Source organism: Cetorhinus maximus, chromosome 29 (assembly GCF_964194155.1).
Source record: "Cetorhinus maximus chromosome 29, sCetMax3.hap1.1, whole genome shotgun sequence".
NCBI classification, from domain to species: Eukaryota; Metazoa; Chordata; class Chondrichthyes; order Lamniformes; family Cetorhinidae; genus Cetorhinus; species Cetorhinus maximus.
Window position 1 is genome coordinate 19,578,528 of NC_135907.1, and position 19,038 is coordinate 19,597,565.

Genomic DNA, 19,038 nt, shown 5'->3' on the forward strand with positions numbered 1-19,038 from the left:
ACGCTCCCCATTCATTCCTATTATGGATATCTCCTCTGGACCAAACCCTTCCCATTCTCTTGTAATGTTTTCTCTCTCTCTCCATGTCTTTGCCCAAGGTTTGCTAATCATGGCTCATCCTGTGATATCAATATTGGGCAAGACAAGGAGACAGGCCCCAAGAGCTTCCTGTTGCAATACCTATTCAAGTAATCATTATGAAATCCAAGACTAATATCAAATGATGATACTTGACTACTACCATTTTTATAATACTCAAAAGTGATTACCAGAAGTGGATAACAGAACATCTGATAACATTGTGCGTGTGAGACATAACTAGGGCCAGGATTTTGATGATGGCAGAGTTTCCCTGCCCGCCATCCTAAGAGTGGGCGGAGAACACGTCCCCACTGACACTGCCCCACTGCGATCTCACGCTCCAAGGAGTGTTAATTGGCTGGAGGCAGGTCTTCCGCCCCTCACTCAGGAAGAAGTCCTGCCTTAGAGAGCTGCCGGTCAATTGGATCGGCCAGCAGCTTTCTAGTCCGTGCAGTGCCAGAAGTTGCAGTGGACCAGGACTGGGACTGCAATCAAGCCCTGGAGTCTAAGTCCCAGGACTCCAGGGACAGGTAAGTTTTGAAGGTCTCAGGGTGGGGAAGGTAGGGGAGGCCTGGTGAGGTGGACAGAAGGGCATTGGGGTGACCTTCCTTCCACCATAACATCAGAGTTATCATAAGGTGAGGTGTCGGGACCCCCACTTCTGGTAATCACTTTTGAGTATTATAAAAATGGTAGTAGTCAAGTATCATCATTTGATATTACAGTCTTGGATTTCATAATGATTACTTGAATAGAGATTGCAACAGGAAGCTCTTGGGGCCTGTCTCCTTGTCTTGCCCAATATTGATATCACAGGATGAGCCATGATTCGCAAACCTTGGGCAAAGAGGATGTGACATGGAGAGAGAGAGAGAAAACAGTACAAGAGAATGGGAAGGGTTTGGTCCAGAGGAGATATCCATAATAGGAATGAATGGGGAGCGTTGAGTATAAACCTTGACCTTAAAGCGGGGGGGTGAGGCACCCAACATTAAAAGAGGGGTGCTGATGTTCCCACCCCACTTGCCACCCAAGATCTCGACAGGGTTCATTTTCAGGCTTCTCCCCTGCCCCCGAGCGCCCCCCGCCAGCCTGAAAATTAAGGTTGGGTGGGAAATGGCCCTTAAGTGGCCAATAACTGGCTACTTAAGGGCCTCAATCGGGGAAAGGGCAGGCAGGCCGACCGAGCCCTCGCCCGCCCTAGCGTTAAATGGCAGAGAGGTCGGGGTAGGCGGGAGCCCAGCGGGAAGCCCATCTGAGTAATTTTACTCTCATCCCCCCCCCACCTACAAACCCACTGGCAGGGGAGCGTAAAATTCTGCGGTAGGTTTTTGAAGGTTGAGTTGCTGAACGAACGTTTAAACAGAAGGTCAGACACAGATTGGCAGACCAGCTTTTGTTTTTGGACAAGAGTTGACTGAATAATCCAAGTAGAGAATCTCTCGGCCAAGTTGTTTTGATCCACATTAAGATTAATTTTGTCTTTTCCATGCTTGTTGTTTCTGACAAACTTATTGGTTGGCTTGGACTTGTCCACAGATGAAATTGTGCTCTTTACAGGAAGAGTGCAGTGGTTTAGGTACTGACTTTTCAGTGGCAGTGGATTATTTTTTTTTTCCTCCTCATGCTCCTCAGGTTTTACTGCATCTTTTCTATGTCAATCTGAATTTTATGGGACAACACAGAGGGTATTTTACTCTTCATCAAATCTGCGTGCTATAACTGACTTGGGAGTGCTCGAGTGGACAGCGTAGAGCTAGCTGCATCCATCACAACTTGTACCTGATGTGAAGTGCTTAATGCTGAGATTCAACGATAGTGTGGAGAGGCGGGGGGGGGAGAAGGGTGTTCCTGTTTCCAGTACCAGCTTCACTCTCTTTATCCAATCAGGAAGAACTTACATTTATATAGCGCATGTCAAGGCCTCAGGATATCCCAAAGCACTTTACAGCCAATGAAGTACTTTCAAAGCATAGTCCTCTGCTCTCCTTTGAAATAGTGGCCCCAGAATCTTTTAACACCACCTGAGAGAGCAGACAGGACCTCAGTTTAAGGTCTCATCTGAAAGACGGTACTTCCGACAGTGAAGCTTTCCCTCAGTCCTGAGAGGGGTAATGTGCTCAGGTCCCTGGAGTGGGACTTGAGCCCACAACCTTCTGACTCTGGAGGTGAGAGTGCTACCAACTGAGCCAAGGCTGACACTTAATAACAATGGAATGAAAGTGATTGGAGACTTAAAAGCTGAGCAATAGTTAATTGGGGTTAGGTGATGAATATAGAGACGACAGGTCAAAGCATAAAAACCAGAGATGTAACACGCAATCATTAATGATGTCCACCTTCTCCAAAGTAATTTAAGGTTTTGACTCCCATTACAAAGCAGAAGATGTTGCTGGTTATTTTCCAGCTCTAGTTTTGATGGTGGAAAGTTGTTGAAATAAAACAGAATTAGGTGGCCGCTGGGGACGAGTTGAACTTGAAAGTTCTGAAAACAGCACTTCTTGGAACAGGAAACATTAGAATTCAATATGCTGTTTGAATGCCACAGAAACATCCTGCAAAAAGCAGATAGTAGTTTCAGTTTCATGGTCTATTGCTGTTAAGGCCAAGTGACCACTTATAGGGAGAGCCTCAGGTTTGGGGCAAAATAAATACCCATTTTTATTACTTGAGATTCTAATGGTTCAGGGATAATGCTCCATAATTCTTTCCGTTTGTAACTGGGAGCACAATCACCACCGAGTTCTCCTCCAAGTCACTCGCCACTCTGACTTGGAACTATATTTTCACCGTATCTCGGTCAAAACTCTGGAACTCCCTCCCTAACAGCACTTTGGGTGCACCGACACCACATGGACAGCAGTGGTTCAAGAAGGTGGCTCACCACCACCTACTTAACAAATGTTGGCCTTGCCAGTGACGCCCACATCCCAGGAGTGAATTAAAAGAGAATTGAAGTAACAGATTTATTGGAAGCCCATTATGCCCATTTTTGTTACATGGGATAAGGAATTTTTCCGGAGTTTTGCAGTTGTGCTGGGAATCAAGCTTCATTCTTTTGGCTACTTTTCTCCGGAAACTGCAAACAATGGGGTGTGGTCATAAAGTGGATGACTTTGCACCTCAAATAATTAAGGTGTACCTGGGCCTTGTTTGGAACAATGCTTTTACCCAGTGATTTTTGCAGGTGGCTTAGAGGCCTTGTGAAATTCACACAGCTCCAAGTTAATACTAAGCCAGGTTCCAACTCCTCACCAGGATGGTCCATTTGCACTTCTCGGGTCAACATCAGAGCTTAACGTACTAAACAAGACAAAACTGAAACCAAATCTCTATTATGATTCAAATAAAAGACCTACCCTTGTTGGCAGATGAGATGCTGATCAATCTAGCAGGGAAGTGTCGCAATGGGAGCATCGGGTGCAGCAGGAGAGTCGGGTTTAACTCACACGGAGGTTACTTGGTAAAAGGAAAATTGGTTCATCATCAATTCATCACAAGAGTGATATATTAACATTTCCTCTGATAAATTGCCAAGTTGTGGTTAAAACATGATTTGCATCCCCTGTGGCTTGACCCACGACTGTTGGGACTTCATCAGCTTACTTGGAAATGGTTTGGAATATTTCAGTTCTCAGTAATGCCAAGTACTTGCTCCACCTTTTTTCCAATTTTCCCTCCCCCCACCCCCACCCCCATTTTCCTCTCCCCACTTTAAGACAGTGGCCTTGGCATATTGTTCCATGGTCTCCAGTTGTCCTCTTGTGCCTCACTCCATTGGCAAGGCTTCACAAGCGATCCTTGGCAGTGAATGTTGGCATGATTCAACCACAATAGTTATCTCAGTGCCATCTGCTCCATATCTCCACTCCAGCCCCGATCAGAATAAGGAGTCCCTGCTGACATTTCACCCACTTCTTCACTTAAGGTGCAGTTGCTTAACTGCTGAAATTACCTAAGGAATACAATCTTGCATGTCACTGGGTCAAATTCCTGGCACACCCTCCCTAACAGCACTGTGGGTGTACCTACACTCCATCAGACTGCAGCACTTCAAGAAGGCAACGTACCACCGCCACCTTCTCAAGGGCAATTAGGGATGGGCAGTAAATGCTGGCGTAGTCAGCGACACCCAGATCCCTTGAATGAATTTTTAAAAATAGATAGCACCTTTCACAGCCTCAGGTCCAAAACACTCTACAGCCAATGTATTACTTTTTGAAATGTGATCACTGTTGAAGTAAAGGGGCAGCCAATTTGCGCAGAGCAAGCTCCCACAACCACCAATGAGATAAATGACACCAGTGACGTCAGTTGGGGAATAAATGTTGGCCATGTCTCTGGGAAGAACTCCCCTTCTGGTCTTCCGAATAGTGTCCATGGGATCTTTTACGTCCGCCTGAGAGGACAAATAGGACCTCGGTTTAACTATGATGACAAGTGGATTCAGGCACAAGTGTCATGCAGAAGTCAACAGATGAAATAAGTTCATGGTCTGTCCACAAAGAATGCAACTGCATGGAAGGAATTTTGAGCAGAAAGTTCTTAGATAGAACTGAGTTTATAGACAACTGAAGGTGATATGAGAATGGAAGCTGTGCAGGCATCAAAAGTCTCAATCTTTAAGTCCCTTAGCGACCGATGGATAAACCAGCTCCATAGGCCAGAACATTCTTTTCAAGTTGGGATACTAGTTTGCACACCAAAACCATCCAACTGTCACTATTTCCTGGTAATGGTTAGTGAAATGCCTGAGGTCCTGATGGTGCATTCTAAGGGAAGAAAATGAAGACTCGCAGGGAGAATATTGCTTCAAACCATCATCTTAATTCCCTTATATAGCAAAAACAATGATTAATGGGTTATTCACCTCCTTTAATGCCTGCTGGACCACACATCATTTCTAAGATAGCTAATTCTCTCAATGGTTTGGAACTAGTGAACGAGCATCATTCAGCTGAAAGAAATGGTATCTTTAGGAATAGTACAGAACTATTATAGAATTAACAGGCTTGGTATGAGACCACCTGACAGAAAGTCGTTTCTTTTCTTCTCGCTTGCCTCTCATTCAAAAAAACATTTCTAAGCAGCCAGGGCTAGGATCACACAAGGAGCATAGGGGAGGAGGTGGCATAGTGCTATTGCCACTGGACTGGTACTCCAGAGACCCAGGGTAATGCTCTGGGGACTCGGGTTTGAATCCCACCACGGCAGATGGTGAAATTTGAATTCAATAAAAATCTAGGATTAAAAGTCTGATGATGACCACAAAACCATTGTCGATTGTCGTAAAAACCCACCTGGTTCACTGATGTCCCTTGCGAAAGGAAATCTACGTTCTTACCTGGTTAACTCTTAAAAGTGCCCTCTGAACAAGGGCAATTAAGCCTACCTATATCCCATGAACGAATGAAAAAAAGGAACCTAGCCCAAGTGTCATGCAGAAGTCAACAGGTGGCACCAGGAATGAGATAAGCTGAAAGATGACCTCGAACAATGGGGGGGAAGGTGACACCTTGGTAACTGTCCACTGGTCATTGGCCAGATGGGATTGAACAAATGATTGACACAGGGTAAACTACCAGGCCTTAGGAAATAAAGTATCTTAACAGGTGCTCAGAGGGAAAAGGGCAGTCTCCATTGGCAGAGGAAGCCTTCCTAACCCCTCAGTCAGATCGAGAAGGCAGAGAACGAAACAGAGGAAAGCTACAAACAGAACAGACAAGAGAATGCCACTGAAACTACTCTCACCTGCCATGGGTCATATGTTTTCTTCTATTTAGCTAATGCATCATTTTTAAACTGCTGCTTCTTAATAAAGTACTTAATACTAAATGAACTACTTAAAAATCACTTATAAGCTCAACCCCCTATTTTGGGTAATCTGAGACTCCCAAATCTTAACTTTACACAGTGAAGAAAGGACTATTTTTGGGATGCACAATCTGATGTTATACCCACCACTGGCTTGGAGAACAGGGGGAAGGTTTCTAGGAATGTGGCAGGGAGGTGGGGAAAATGAGAGTCACTGGCTTGGAAAGGGTTAGTAAGCTCCGGATTTGTGGGTAATAAGAAGTTGAACAGAATTGTTTAAAAAAAGTTAAAAATAAAGTATATGGGAAGGCAATCTTAACGGGTGGTCACCTTAACAGGAGGTTAGTCAAAGTCGAAGAAACAGCGTAACGAAAGGAATGCAAACTAAAAGGTGTATACATAAATGTACAGAGGTGGAACATTGGGCAATTAGAGTTATTGTTTAAAATAGAAAATCATGGCATAATTAAGCACAATTTAAAATTGCTATCACCTAGTCAGGACTGGCAATTAAAACTTCTAGATTATAACTTTTTCAGTAGATATGAATGGAGGAACAAATAATAGAAATAAACCATTACTAATTTCAGACAATATCACAGCACCAGTGCCTAAGTACTTCAATGGAAAAAGGGTCCAAGAACTTCTACGGTAATAAAAATAGGAAGGGCTGGAAAAACTCAGCAGGTCTGGCAGCATCTGCGGAGAGAGAAACTGAGTTAACGTTTCGAGTCCGGCATGACTCTTCTTCAGAACTGAAGGGAGGTAGAAATGTGATGAATTATAGAAAGGGAAAAGGTGGGGGTCAAATAAGAGAGAAGGTCCGGGATGGATTGGTGGCTGGGATAGATTCTATGGATTAGGGCTTGGGAATTGGTCTCAATATTGAAAGGATATTACATAAAGAAAAGGATTGCATTCCCAGTTCGCAACCTCAGGGTACCCCAAAGCACTTTACAGTCAATGAAGTACTTTTGAAGCATTGTCGCCATTCTAATGTAGGAAACGCAGCCACTAAGTTGTGCTGAGTGGGATGCAAATTCGAGAGGTATGATTTAACAATGGAGTCACAATTGCAGGAGATTTTAATTGTCCAAAAATAGATTGTGGTAGGAAAGTAAATGCGGTGAGAAAGGGGAGGATCTTTTGGGTGCATTTTCTGAGCAAGTATAGTTCTACTACAACAAGGAAGGAAGCGCGACTTGACCTAGTTCTGAGTAACAAAATGAGGCAGCCTAATGAGGGAAGAACATTCAGTCCAATTAACTTCAGGGTAAGACAAGGAGAAAGAAATAAAGTCAAGGGGAAGGGTACTCGAACGCATAAAAATAAATCAATTTATCGTATGTGGCACTGGCCCAATTAAAGGAGAAAATGGCAAATGGAACTGGAAATCCTCAATGGGGAGTGTTAAGACAGGAGGTGGAAAAGGTAGATACAAGTATAGTGAAATAAAGAAGAGGGAATGGATAATCAATCGAATTTAAAATTAGTAAAAGCAATTAGCACATACAGGCCAGAGAATAAAAAGTCATGATAAATACCAAAGAATATATAGGAAAGATACAAAGGGGGAGATTCCAAATGCCAAGAGTGGGTGACAATGTTAGCCAAAATTGGCAAGAGAAACTTTCCCTGGGTTCCTTAATAAGACAGGGATAGTCAAGGTAGAATTAGGGCTGCAGAGACATGAAAGGCAAGTTTGTAATGAAGAGTAAGAGAATGGTAGAGATACCAAATAAGTAGTTTGCTACAGAGCAGTTGGACATTGGGATTGCAGAACCAGCAGAGGTGACCCCAGGAGAGCCAGTGGAGGTCATTTGTACGAAAGATTTTCACTGAGGTTGACTCTGGAAGCATTTGCTTTTGATACTCTTCTCCTAGCTGGAGGTTCTTGGCTAGGGAGGTTTGGAAGATGGGAGAAATTTGGAACACCTTTTTCAGTGACTCTCAATGGTACTTTATAAATGGCTTTCTGGACAGTTGCCTGGCTATACCGAGAATGGAGGTGCAAAATCTTCTGACAGTTGCGTGGCTGCCTGAAGCCAAACTTAATTGTTTTCAGCTCTCTCTCATAGTTCAAGACCTGCACACCTCCAAGGTGTGATAAACTGGAGGGTGAGCAGTTGGTTCCAATTACTTGGAATATGAACGGTTCAATGTAACTCATCTCAGAGGAGGAACGACAGAACGTGCTGCAAGGCCCACAAGTATTATCCCTCCGAAAATCAACATTTAATGGTTTCTCACCATTTTAAAAAATGTTTTCCTATTCGTCCTACTAATGTAAATAACCTCTCATTTCCCCACATTATATACTCCATCTGCCATCTTCTTGTCCATTCACTAAATCTGCAGACTCTTGCATTCTCCTCACAGCTTACTTTCCCACCTAGCTTTGAATTGTTAGCAAAATTGGAGACATTACACTTGGTCCCTTCATCTAAGTCATGAATATGGATTATAAGTGGTCGAGGCTCCAGCGCTAATCCTTGCAACACCCCAACAGCCTGCCAACCTGACAATGACCTGGCTATTCCTACACTCTGCTTTCTGTTTGTTAACCAATCCTCTACCCATGCTAATAAATTATCCCCAACCCCATGATTCCTTATCTTGCCTAATTCTGATAGGTTTTACACTTGCATTTATTACCAAAGAAGTAAAAGTAATTCGAAGTAATTTTTAAATATCTCTCAGACCTGATAAAAATCTATACAAATGCATACCAGTCTGTTTTTATTGAAGACTGCCTCTCTGTATTTCCAGTTGCAATTTGATATAATTATAAAATAAATACAACATTTGCGCCTGAGTGGCACAGAAATCTCCAGAGTAGACAGATTTCTGACAGGTGATGACAAAGCATACACTAGATGAAAAGTTGTTACACATAAAATTTTCAGTTTTACAACCTTGCTCCCCTATGTTTCATGTCTAATCTTATCAACAAGGCTATCAGTTTTATAGGCATTTTCCTTACATCTCTGGCTAATGCCAAGAGACACAAACTTTATTGCTCATCAGGAATTACCTGGAAAGGATGGCTATTTGCTGTAATTAGAAAGTAGTTGGTAGCATTTCCATTTCTCACCTCTTTCCACTTTCCAATACATAACCACTGATCCACAGAGATCAGTGCTGGGGCCACAATTATTTACAATATATATTAATGACTTGGATGAGGGAAATGAATGTACTATCGCCAAGTTTGCGGATGTCACAAAAATAGGTGGGAAGTCAAGTGGTGAGGATGACACAGTCTACAGAGGGATATAGACAGGTTAAGTGAGTGGGCAAAAACGTGGCAGATGGAATATAATGTGGGAAAATGTGAGATTATGCACTTTGGCAGGAAGAATAGAGGAGCTGAATATTATTTGAATGGAGAAAGACTGAAGAAAGCTGCAGCACAGAGGAATTTGGGGGTCCTCGTGCATGAATCTCAAAAAGCTAGCATACAAGTTCAGCAGGTAATAGGGAAGGCAAATAGAACGTTGGCCTTTATTTCAAAGGGAATGGAGTATAAAAATAGGGAAGTCTTGCTAAAACTATACAAGGCACTAGTTAGACCACACCTAAAATACTGTGAACAGTTTTGGCCCCCTTATCTAAGGAAAGGTATATTGGCATTGGAGACAGTCCAGAGAAGGTTCACTATGTTGATCCCAGGGATGGAGGGATTTTCTTGTGAAGAGAGGTTGAGCAGGTTGGGCCTGTACTCATTGCAGTTCAGAAGAATGAGAGGTGACCTTATTGAAACATATAAGATTCTTAGGGGGCTTGACAGAGTAGATGCTGAGAGGTTGTTTCCCCTTGTGGGAGAATCTAGGACCAGAGAGCTTAATCTCAAAGTAAGGGGACGTCCGTTTAAAACAGAGGTGAGGAGGAATTTCTTCCCTCAGAGGGTAGTCAATCTGTGGAATTCTTTACCACAGAGTCTGTAGAGGCTGGGTCACTAAGTATATTCAAGGCTGAGATAGACAGATTTTTAATCGGTAAGGGAATCAAGGGTTATGGGGAAAAGGCAGGAAAGTGGAGTTAAGGATTATCAGGTCAGCCATAATCTCACTGAATGGCGGAGCAGACTTGATGGGCCAAATGGCCTACTTATGCTCCTACGTCTTATGGTCAAACAGCACTAAAAGGATGGGCAGTTTTTGCGCTGAAGACTTAGCTTAGTTTGAATTGGGTTCAGACTGCACCGAAATGACTTTACATTAAACACTCAAAGGCAGCAAAAGGTGGGGGGGGGTTTGGTCCCCATCGATCTGGATTTGAACCCAGGTTCCAAAAAGTAAAATTGCAGTACTGCTTTCATGCTGTCCAGCAAAACCATGATAGATTTACACAAGACTCACCCCCCTGCCTGATATTTGATCAAAAGGTTCAATACACAATTCATTATATTAAAAAATTACAGATTTTCAAAGAGCTCATTTTCCCTGAGTGTGGAAGATGGTCCCAGGATCACAATCGATTGAGGGCAGTGAAATTGTTGTGCAGCACCTTCAGAGCTTTGCAAATCTATGGTAAGCGTATTAGTCAATCTTGGGTGAGACTTTCCATTTCTTCAGAAGTTTTCTTTTTGAATAACCGAATGTTTCCACCCAATAACGGCCATGAAGCGTGGGCTAACAGGAAGCTTTCCTTACAATTCGCAATTGGTAGGTAACACATTTGGAGTAAGTTTGCGAAATTATCACCCTCAAAATTCTGATTCAGTTAGCAAAAACACTAACTAGTTGACAATCATGAAATGGAATGGGGCGCTGATTACACATGACTTATCCTTACACAAGTAAAGCGGATGGGATGTGCTTTCATGGGTGAGGGAACTAACTTCAGCCTGGGGGCACAAGAGGGGAAGGAAACAGAAGAAAGATGGAAAGGACTAGCAAGATGCATTGGAGCTCAGTTCTTTATAGAATGATCAACTCAACGACAGGGAACAAAACTGGAAACACACTTTAATTTACAACGGTCGAAACTGCAAAGAGTTGCAAAAAAAAACTAAACCTGCTCTTTGTCATCTGAGCTGTGATCCATTTCTGATCCCTAATTTATGCAAGTCCGAAATCTATAAACGATATGGCCATTATTCTTTTATTTTGCTGATAGCTATTGTCTGTGTAGTTCCCGCTCATCAGATACCCTACCAACACGAGTGAAAGTATTGACCAGATCTGTGACCAATTAGATTGGAAAATTTTGCTGTTTGCTGCCTAACCCAATATTCATATTACAATGGGAAAGGCATGTTAATTTAGCTAGACAGGACTTCTTTCTCCCACTGTTAAAAATCATTGATTGTTGCCCTCCTGAAACAAGAATTACGTTCTGGAAAGGTGGGGGAATGTTGTAGTCTGTTAGCCCAAGGTATTGTGGCTCTAGTTGGCAAAGATTTCTCCCATTGGAATCCAGATGTTCTTGCACTGCGTAGCTTGGTACAGAAACTCTTCTCCTGCCCCCTGCTGAGGGTTCCACCAGTCACGCTGGACCCCATAGTTCACCCAGGTCCGCTTCACATTTGCAGCTGATGACCACTCAACAAACTTTGACCCCTATAGAAGACAACAAAAAAATGGGTGAATTTTTTTTTTATATAGATATAAAAGTTATGGAACCAAAGTAATGGTGCACAGCCCATGATGCAGGATTTCAAAAAGGAAGACTGGTGTCATGGATTAGACACTGACCTGTAAACCTCTAGGACAAGAGCAAACAATGTTGGATTTATTTAGCATCCTTCAAAACCACAGAATGTTTCATAATGCCTTACAGACAATGAAGTGTTTGTAGGAGAATACCTGGGAGGCAGTGATCACTGTACCATAAAGTTTGGGATGACTACGGAAAAAAGACAAATAACAATCCAGAATAAGAATAATTAACTGGAAGAAAGCCAGCTTGACTGAGGTAAGAACAAATCTGGGCTGAATAAACTGGAGGCAAAGGTTGGCAGGTAAAATGGTAGCTGAACAATGGGCTTCCTTCAAAGGAGAGATACTTTGGGCACATTCAAGATACATTCCCTCAGAAGGGAAAGGTATGGCAAACAAATCCAGACCTCCCTGACTGGCAAAAGAGATAAGAAATTAAGATAAAGAAGAAAAAGTGTGCTTATGACAGATGTCAGGTAGAAAATACAATTGAGAACCAGGCTGAATATAGAAGGTTCAGACGGGAGGTGAAAGAGCAAATAAGAGGAGCAATGAGGGAGTACAAGAGGAGACTGGCAGCCAACATAAAAATGAATCCCCAAAGTCTTCTATAGGCATAAAGATAGTAAAAGAGTAGTAAAATGAGGAGGGGGGCTGAATGGGAACCAAAAAGGGGTTTTACACATGGAGGCAGGGGACGTAGCTGAGGTACTAAGTTAATCATTTGCAGCTGTCTTTACCAAGGAAGAAGATGCTACCCAGGCCACAGTGAAAAAAGTAGGTAATTCAGACACTAGAAGGGTTTAAAATTGATAAAGAAGTGGTATTGGATAGGCTGTCTGTACTTAAAGTGGGTAAGCCACAAGGACCGGATCAGATGCACCCAAGGGCATTGAAGGAAGTGAGTGTGGAAATTGCGGAGGTACTGGTCATAACTTTTCACACTTCTTTCGACTTGGGAGTGGTGCAGAGGGCTGGAGAATTGCAAACGTGACATCCTCACTCAAAAAAGAATGTAAAGTCCAGCAACTGGAGGCAAGTCAGTTTAACTTCAGAGATGGGGAAACTTCTAGAAACAATAAATCCAGACAAAATTAAGTCACATGAACAAACGTGGGTTAATTAAACAGAGCCAGCATAGATTTCTTAAGGAAAAATGGTGTTTAACTAACAGAGTTTTTTGAAGAGGTAACAGGGATGGTAGAGGAGGGCAATGCAGTTGGTATGTTGCACATGAACTTCCAAAAGGCATTTGATACAGTGCCGCACAACAGACTTGTGAGCAAAGTTATAGCTCACCGAACAAAAGGGACAGTAGCAACATGGATTCAAAATTGACTTGAGTGACAGGGAACAGAGAGAGTAGTGGTTAATGGATGTTTCTTGGGCTGGAGGGAGGTTTGTAGTGGAGTTTCCCAGGGGTCAGTGTTGGGACCCTTGCTTTTCCTGATATACATTAATGACTTAGACCTTGGTATACAGGGCACAATTTCAAAGTTTGCAGATGATACGAAACTTGGAAGCATTATGAAATGTAAGGAGGATAGTGTAGAACTTCAAAAGGACATAGACAAGTTGGTTGAATGAGCGGATAGGTGACAGATGAAGCTCAATGCGGAGAAACATGAAATGATTCATTTTGGTAGGAAGGACATGGAGAGACAATATAAAATAAAGAGCACAGTTCTAAAGTGGGTGCAGGAGCAGAGGGACCTGGGTGCATACGTGCATAAGTCATTGAAGGTGTACAAGAGCAAGGAGGTCATGTTGAACTTGCGTAGAACACTAGTTTGGCCTCAGCTGGAGTACTGCATTGAGTTCTGACCGCTACACTTTAAGAAGGATGTGAGGGTACTGTATTTTGAGAAAGTGCAGAAAAGATCCACGAGAATGTTTCCAGGGACGAGGGACTCCAGTTATGAAGACAGATTGGAGAAGTTAGGGCTCTTTTGGTTGGGGAAAAGGAGGCTGAGAGAAGATTTGATATAGACATTCAAAATCATGAGGGGTCTGGACAGAGTAGATAGGGGGTAACTATCCCCACTCATGAAGAGATTGAGAATGAGAGGGCACAGATTTAAAGTAATTGGTAAAAGCAAAAGTGGCATAAGGAAAAGCCTTTGATTTCTGCTGACACAGCCTGGAATTGACAAATTAAGTTTCACCCCTCCTCTTTGGAAGGTGTCCTGTTGAGGTTCGGTACACTGGTGCCTGCAATGCTCTCATACTTTGCCCAAGTAGCCATTCAAGGCAAGTGCCAGTCAGCAGTTCAACCAGGGAAGGAGTCACAACCACCTTCCATGCACACTTTTCAGCAAGAGTCACAGGATAAGGAAGCCTGTCTGGTTCCCCTCACCCCTTTTATGCTAATTATAACACAAACAGTGGCCCTCATGGGGCTTAACAAACCCACCGCAGACCAGGAATCAAGTCTGGGTTCTTCTGATCTGCCTGGCGATGCCTTTAGCCAACTAACCCTCCCAGGAAGCTACTGAAATTAGTTTTCAACTTTCTGCTGCTATGCACAGATAGGTTAACTGACAGCACTTAGCAAGTCTCAGGTCATTGACCTACATTGCAACAGGAAAATATGATTTTGGGCACTGCACCAAATCTAATTAGGGGAATTACACAAATTACATGCAAAAAGGACACAAGCAGGACATCTGTCACAGGTCACCTTATGTGATAAATTTAAAAACCACAGTTGGACTGAAGTAGCAGCAAGTTTTATGGTGGATCGAACAATCAAACACAACAGTTAAAGCTAGGTCTTACAATGTAACCATTCACCTCATGTTACTGCATGAGTTTTCAAAAACAGAATGTCATTCTTGGTTGACCTTTGCAGTGGAGGGGGTAAAAAGGAACTTGTTTACTCTCTGTCCGGTCAAAGGTGAGGGAATCAAATGGAAAGTGATGACATGTTAACTGTTTAAAGTGGGCAGTGAACAAACATATCTTTGGCAGGGAGCAGTCGGACTAATTGCTAGCTAGCAGTTTGATTCAGTCGGTAGCAATCCCATTTAGAATCAACTCCCATTTCCAAACTCGAACACATGATCTAAGCCAGTGGTTCCCGATCATTTTCGTCCGCAGATCACTCAGATGGGAACAAAAGACTGGGCGGATCACCTACCAGCCCTTCCCCACTGACTATCACTTGCCACCAGAAAAAAAAATCATCAGAATCAATGGGAAGAATAATGTTGCTCTTTTATTTATTCTTTTCATGGGATGTGGGCAAGGCCAGTATTTATTACCCATCCCCAATTGCCCTTGAACTGAGTGGCTTGCTAGGCCATTTCAGGGGGCAGTTAAGAGTCAACCATTCTCTGGATCTGGAGTCACACATAGGCCAGAATCTGATGGCAGATTTTCTTCCCTAGAGGATATTAGTGAACCAAATGGGTGTTTACAACAATTGATGATAGTTCTCATGGTCACCATTACTGAGGCTAGCTTAATATTCCAGATTCTTTTTATTAATTGAATTTAAATTCCACCAGATGCCATGGTGGGATTTGAACCCATGTCCCCAAGGCATGAGCCCAGGTCTCTGGGTTACTGGTCCAGTGACATAACCAGGACATTGTTAAGATACCAATGAGGTGATACCTGTGAAGCCCAAACGCAAACTGAAGGAACGGCGCCTCATCTTCTGATTAGGCACTTTACGGCCTCCCGGACTTAACATTGAGTTCACCGACTTAAGACCATGAACTCTCTCCCCCATTTTTACCCCTTTTTTAATCCAATTTATTTATTTTTATTTATTCATTTATTTTATCCATTTTCCCCAACTCCACCACCCTCCTCATCCACAGGGCCATCTGTCACTTGTTTCTATGTTGTACTTTCACTGAGCGCTGATCCTTGTATTTACCACTACCATTGTCTTGTGTCCATGACATAATTGTCAATCTTTCCTTAGCTTGCACCACCTATCCCTGACTTCTATTTTGCTCCACTCACTCTTAAACAGTATAAAATCCATCACATTTATACTTCTCTTTAGCTCTGAATAAGTGTCACACGGGCTTGAAACGTTAGCTCTTGTTTCTCTCACCACAGGTGCTGCCAGGCCTGCTGAGTTTTTCCAGCATTTTCTGTTTTTATTTTAGTTTCAGTCTCACGGTGGGCTTCACGTTCAGCCAGTTCCTCTTCTTTGTTTTCAGCCCCACGAGTGTTGAAAATGCAATCTCACAGTTGTACTTTGCTGGGGATGGCAGCCGGTGCTTCAGAGTTGCATCAGCAAGTCCAGGATACTTGGGTGTGTACATGGAACCAAGCGTCTGTCAAACCTTTCCCATCAAATACCAGCTTCACTGACTTGCATTTTGGACCAGTCTGCGAACCACAAGTAGGATCCTCGTGGACCACCAGTGGTCCGTGGAGCAGGCTTTGAGAACCACTGATCTAAGCTGACATGACCTGCATGGAGGTGAGGGAGTGCTTCATTGTTGAAGGCACTGTCTTTCAGACGAGATGTTAAGCTGAGTCTACACACGCCTGTTTGGTTCGATATTAAGAGATTCCATGGCACTAATTGAATTTAGAGCAAGAGGTTCTCCCAACATTGGGCTCTCAACTACCAAAATCTGATCAACTCAACTCTTCATTTAAAGGTAATCAAGGTTATGGAGAAATCTCACAATGTGGACGAGGGAGATCTCAGATTCCTGAAATATTTGATCACCAAGTGGTCTGAGCAGAATGCCAAGACTCAAACGTTTCATGGGAAAATGAAGCTGGCTTTATATTTTAAATAGAGTTTGATAATCCAACAGCAAAGTAACTTTAGCTTTACACTTAAATGGGCAATTTCATTTAGAATCATGGAATACTGCAATAACAAAAGGTGGCCACCTGGTCCATTAATTCTTTGCTACTCCTTTCAAAGACCTTCATCCCTGGTCTTCACATTTACCTTTCTTTTAGCTATGTGCTCCACTAATTCCTCACGGAACTGTCAAGAGACCCACCTTACAAATCCCCTTAATTAACCCATGTCCTTTTAAGTGAATATTAGTCATATCAAGTCACACGACCGCTAGAAACTTCTCTATAATTACTCTGTTTAATCGTTTCCCTGCTTTGTGAAGAGATTTACACGGACGATGCTTTACTGCTCCAGCACAACTTCCATATCTGAGGATATTTGAAGATTTTGCTCTTTCCTCCACAACTTCCCTCAGCATTCTAGGGTGCATGTCATTAGGGACCGGTGTCTTTCCTCCTTCGAGTGTCAATTTTTAAATACTACACCCTTATCTAGTCATCTTATCAAGCTGCTCCATTTCCTCTTCCTGTACCTGTTCAGTCCCATCACTACATGCTAAAACTAATGACTCAACTAGCTAGGCTCATTTGAGAGGGGAACGTGGTATATTGTTCAGCACACAAACCTCTTGAAAGTTACACTTTATAAAATTTAATGGTTGTTTCTGCTAATCCTGCTTCCTCACACGATCGGGCTGCCTAACCCCAAGCCCCGCGTCACCAACATGGACCTGACCCAAAGTGATGACCCAAATGGTAAACTGGATCATTCTTTTAAACAATTTTAAAGGGTTTCTTGACGGGCAGGCTCTTTCTTCATAAATCTATTTTGTACTGGGCTCGTTTTGTTACAATTTCGACAACTGCCCTCTTGGTAGTCATATACAGAGCAGGCCTTTCCACAATGGAAACAGTTATTGTTAAGTGAAACCAGATCAATGACCCAACTGCCCTAACTATCCCTCAGATCCAAAATTTGAGTGAGTGGTATTCAGCAGTAACTGTCAGAACTTATAGCGGGGGTGTGAATACACGGTTTCTATTTTTATTTCACCAGATCAGAAACACCGTCACGAACACAGAGTGCCACCCTCCAGCTATTTCCTCTATATGGAAAGTGAACGGGTGTTGGCTGCCGGCTGCTACAGGCTCAGCAGCAAGGTTCAGAGAGATTTTTGATGTGCTTTAGGAGCAATTCACTTTATCCCACAACCTCCCCTGTACGGAAATAGTGACTACTGCTGCAGGTCAGCACACTCCAACTGTATCTAGAGTTTCCAATGTTCAGGTTTATTAATCTCACTTCACAGTCACCGGGCTGAGATAAATTGAGGTCAGCATTCACTTTGGTCACACCAAGAAAATGTCAAAAAATATAATGGAAAAATTAAAAGCCCCAGTACATATTCTGCTGACTTCCATCCAGCCCACCATGCCCACCATGCAAAAAAGCTCTACTAAACCAAATCAGCTATATTCTCTCTGGGTTAATACATTTCTGATACTGTGAAATTTCCAAATTTTAAAATAAGAGATCACCCATAAGGAATGGTAAATGATTGAAAGCAAGACCTTGTGAACAAACCAAAGGACAAAAAAAAAACATTTAAGTAGATCACAGATAGCCTGCAAGGATCAAAAGACTGCTTCCTGTTCAGAATGTATTAATAAATCAAAACCATCCAAATTCACACAGTGTACAGCTAGCCCTCTCATAACTCTTAAAAAATGGCCATCACATAACGCTTGAAAGAGCTATAAAACCATTACCTACTTGCACCAGCAGGGTTTTAAAAAAGGAACTTTTAAATACGCACCACAGCAGACAGTAAAGGTGAGCTGGAACTGTTCAGTTTACTGCACTGAAACTATTCACACGGTTCCACCATCCAACTTACACAGTAGCTCATGCTACGTATGTACAGAACCCATGTTTTAAACACCAGTTTGGTCATCATGGCTAACATAAACATTTTAAAAGTGCTTAAACGGAGGGGGAATGGCTTTGTCTTCTTTGCAAGTTCATGTTGTAGCTTCATTTCTATTTAAAGTTTATTCAAAACAAAACTTTAAAATCTCTCTTCCTAAAGTGTGAGCTATGTATAAACATAATGTAATCGAATGATGAGATGCAGAGTCAGTTCCTAAACTCAATGTTGTAGATCAGGCCTAAAAACATTAACAGTGCGTGTGGTTTACAATGCAATCTGAACCCCTCAAAGAGACCCCAGGCTGAAACCTGCCTCAGGTATCAGTGACTTTAGTAGAAACCATTCAAGGCCCTCCGTTTGATTTCAGCCTTGAGTTTACTTCCAGACCCACGACCACTACTATCTAGAAGGACAAGGGCAGCAGACACCTGGGAATACCACCACCTGAAAGTTCCCCTCCAAGCCACTCAACATCCTGACTTAGAAATATATTGCCGTTCCTTCAGTGTTGCTGGGTCAAAATCCTGGAACTCCCTCCCTAACAGCACTGTGGATGTACCCACACCACATAGACTACAGCAGTCAAGGAGGCAGCTCACCACCACCTTCTCAAGGGCAATTAGGGATGGGCAATAAATGCTAGCCTAGCCAGCAACACCCACATCCAGTAAATGTATTTAAAGTCTTTTGTATTTGCAAGTCTTTGTCTGCACAGGAGAGCTGTGTTTGGCTGCAGTAGAGTGCTTCAGTTGGAGATTGGTGACTGT

General features: G+C 42.7%; 1 protein-coding gene across 2 annotated transcripts in view; it reads right to left on the reverse strand.

The window, feature by feature from the left end:
• Nucleotides 1-10,798: 10,798 nt before the first annotated feature.
• The window catches only part of aldh16a1 (aldehyde dehydrogenase 16 family, member A1), a 63,889-nt gene continuing 55,649 nt past the window's right edge, over nt 10,799-19,038 (reverse strand). For both annotated transcript variants that reach the window (XM_078531751.1, XM_078531752.1), the window contains one exon: nt 10,799-11,459. In XM_078531751.1, coding sequence (XP_078387877.1) covers nt 11,286-11,459 — 174 coding nt within the window. In that variant the 3' untranslated portion in view covers nt 10,799-11,285. The remainder of the gene's footprint in view (nt 11,460-19,038) is intronic.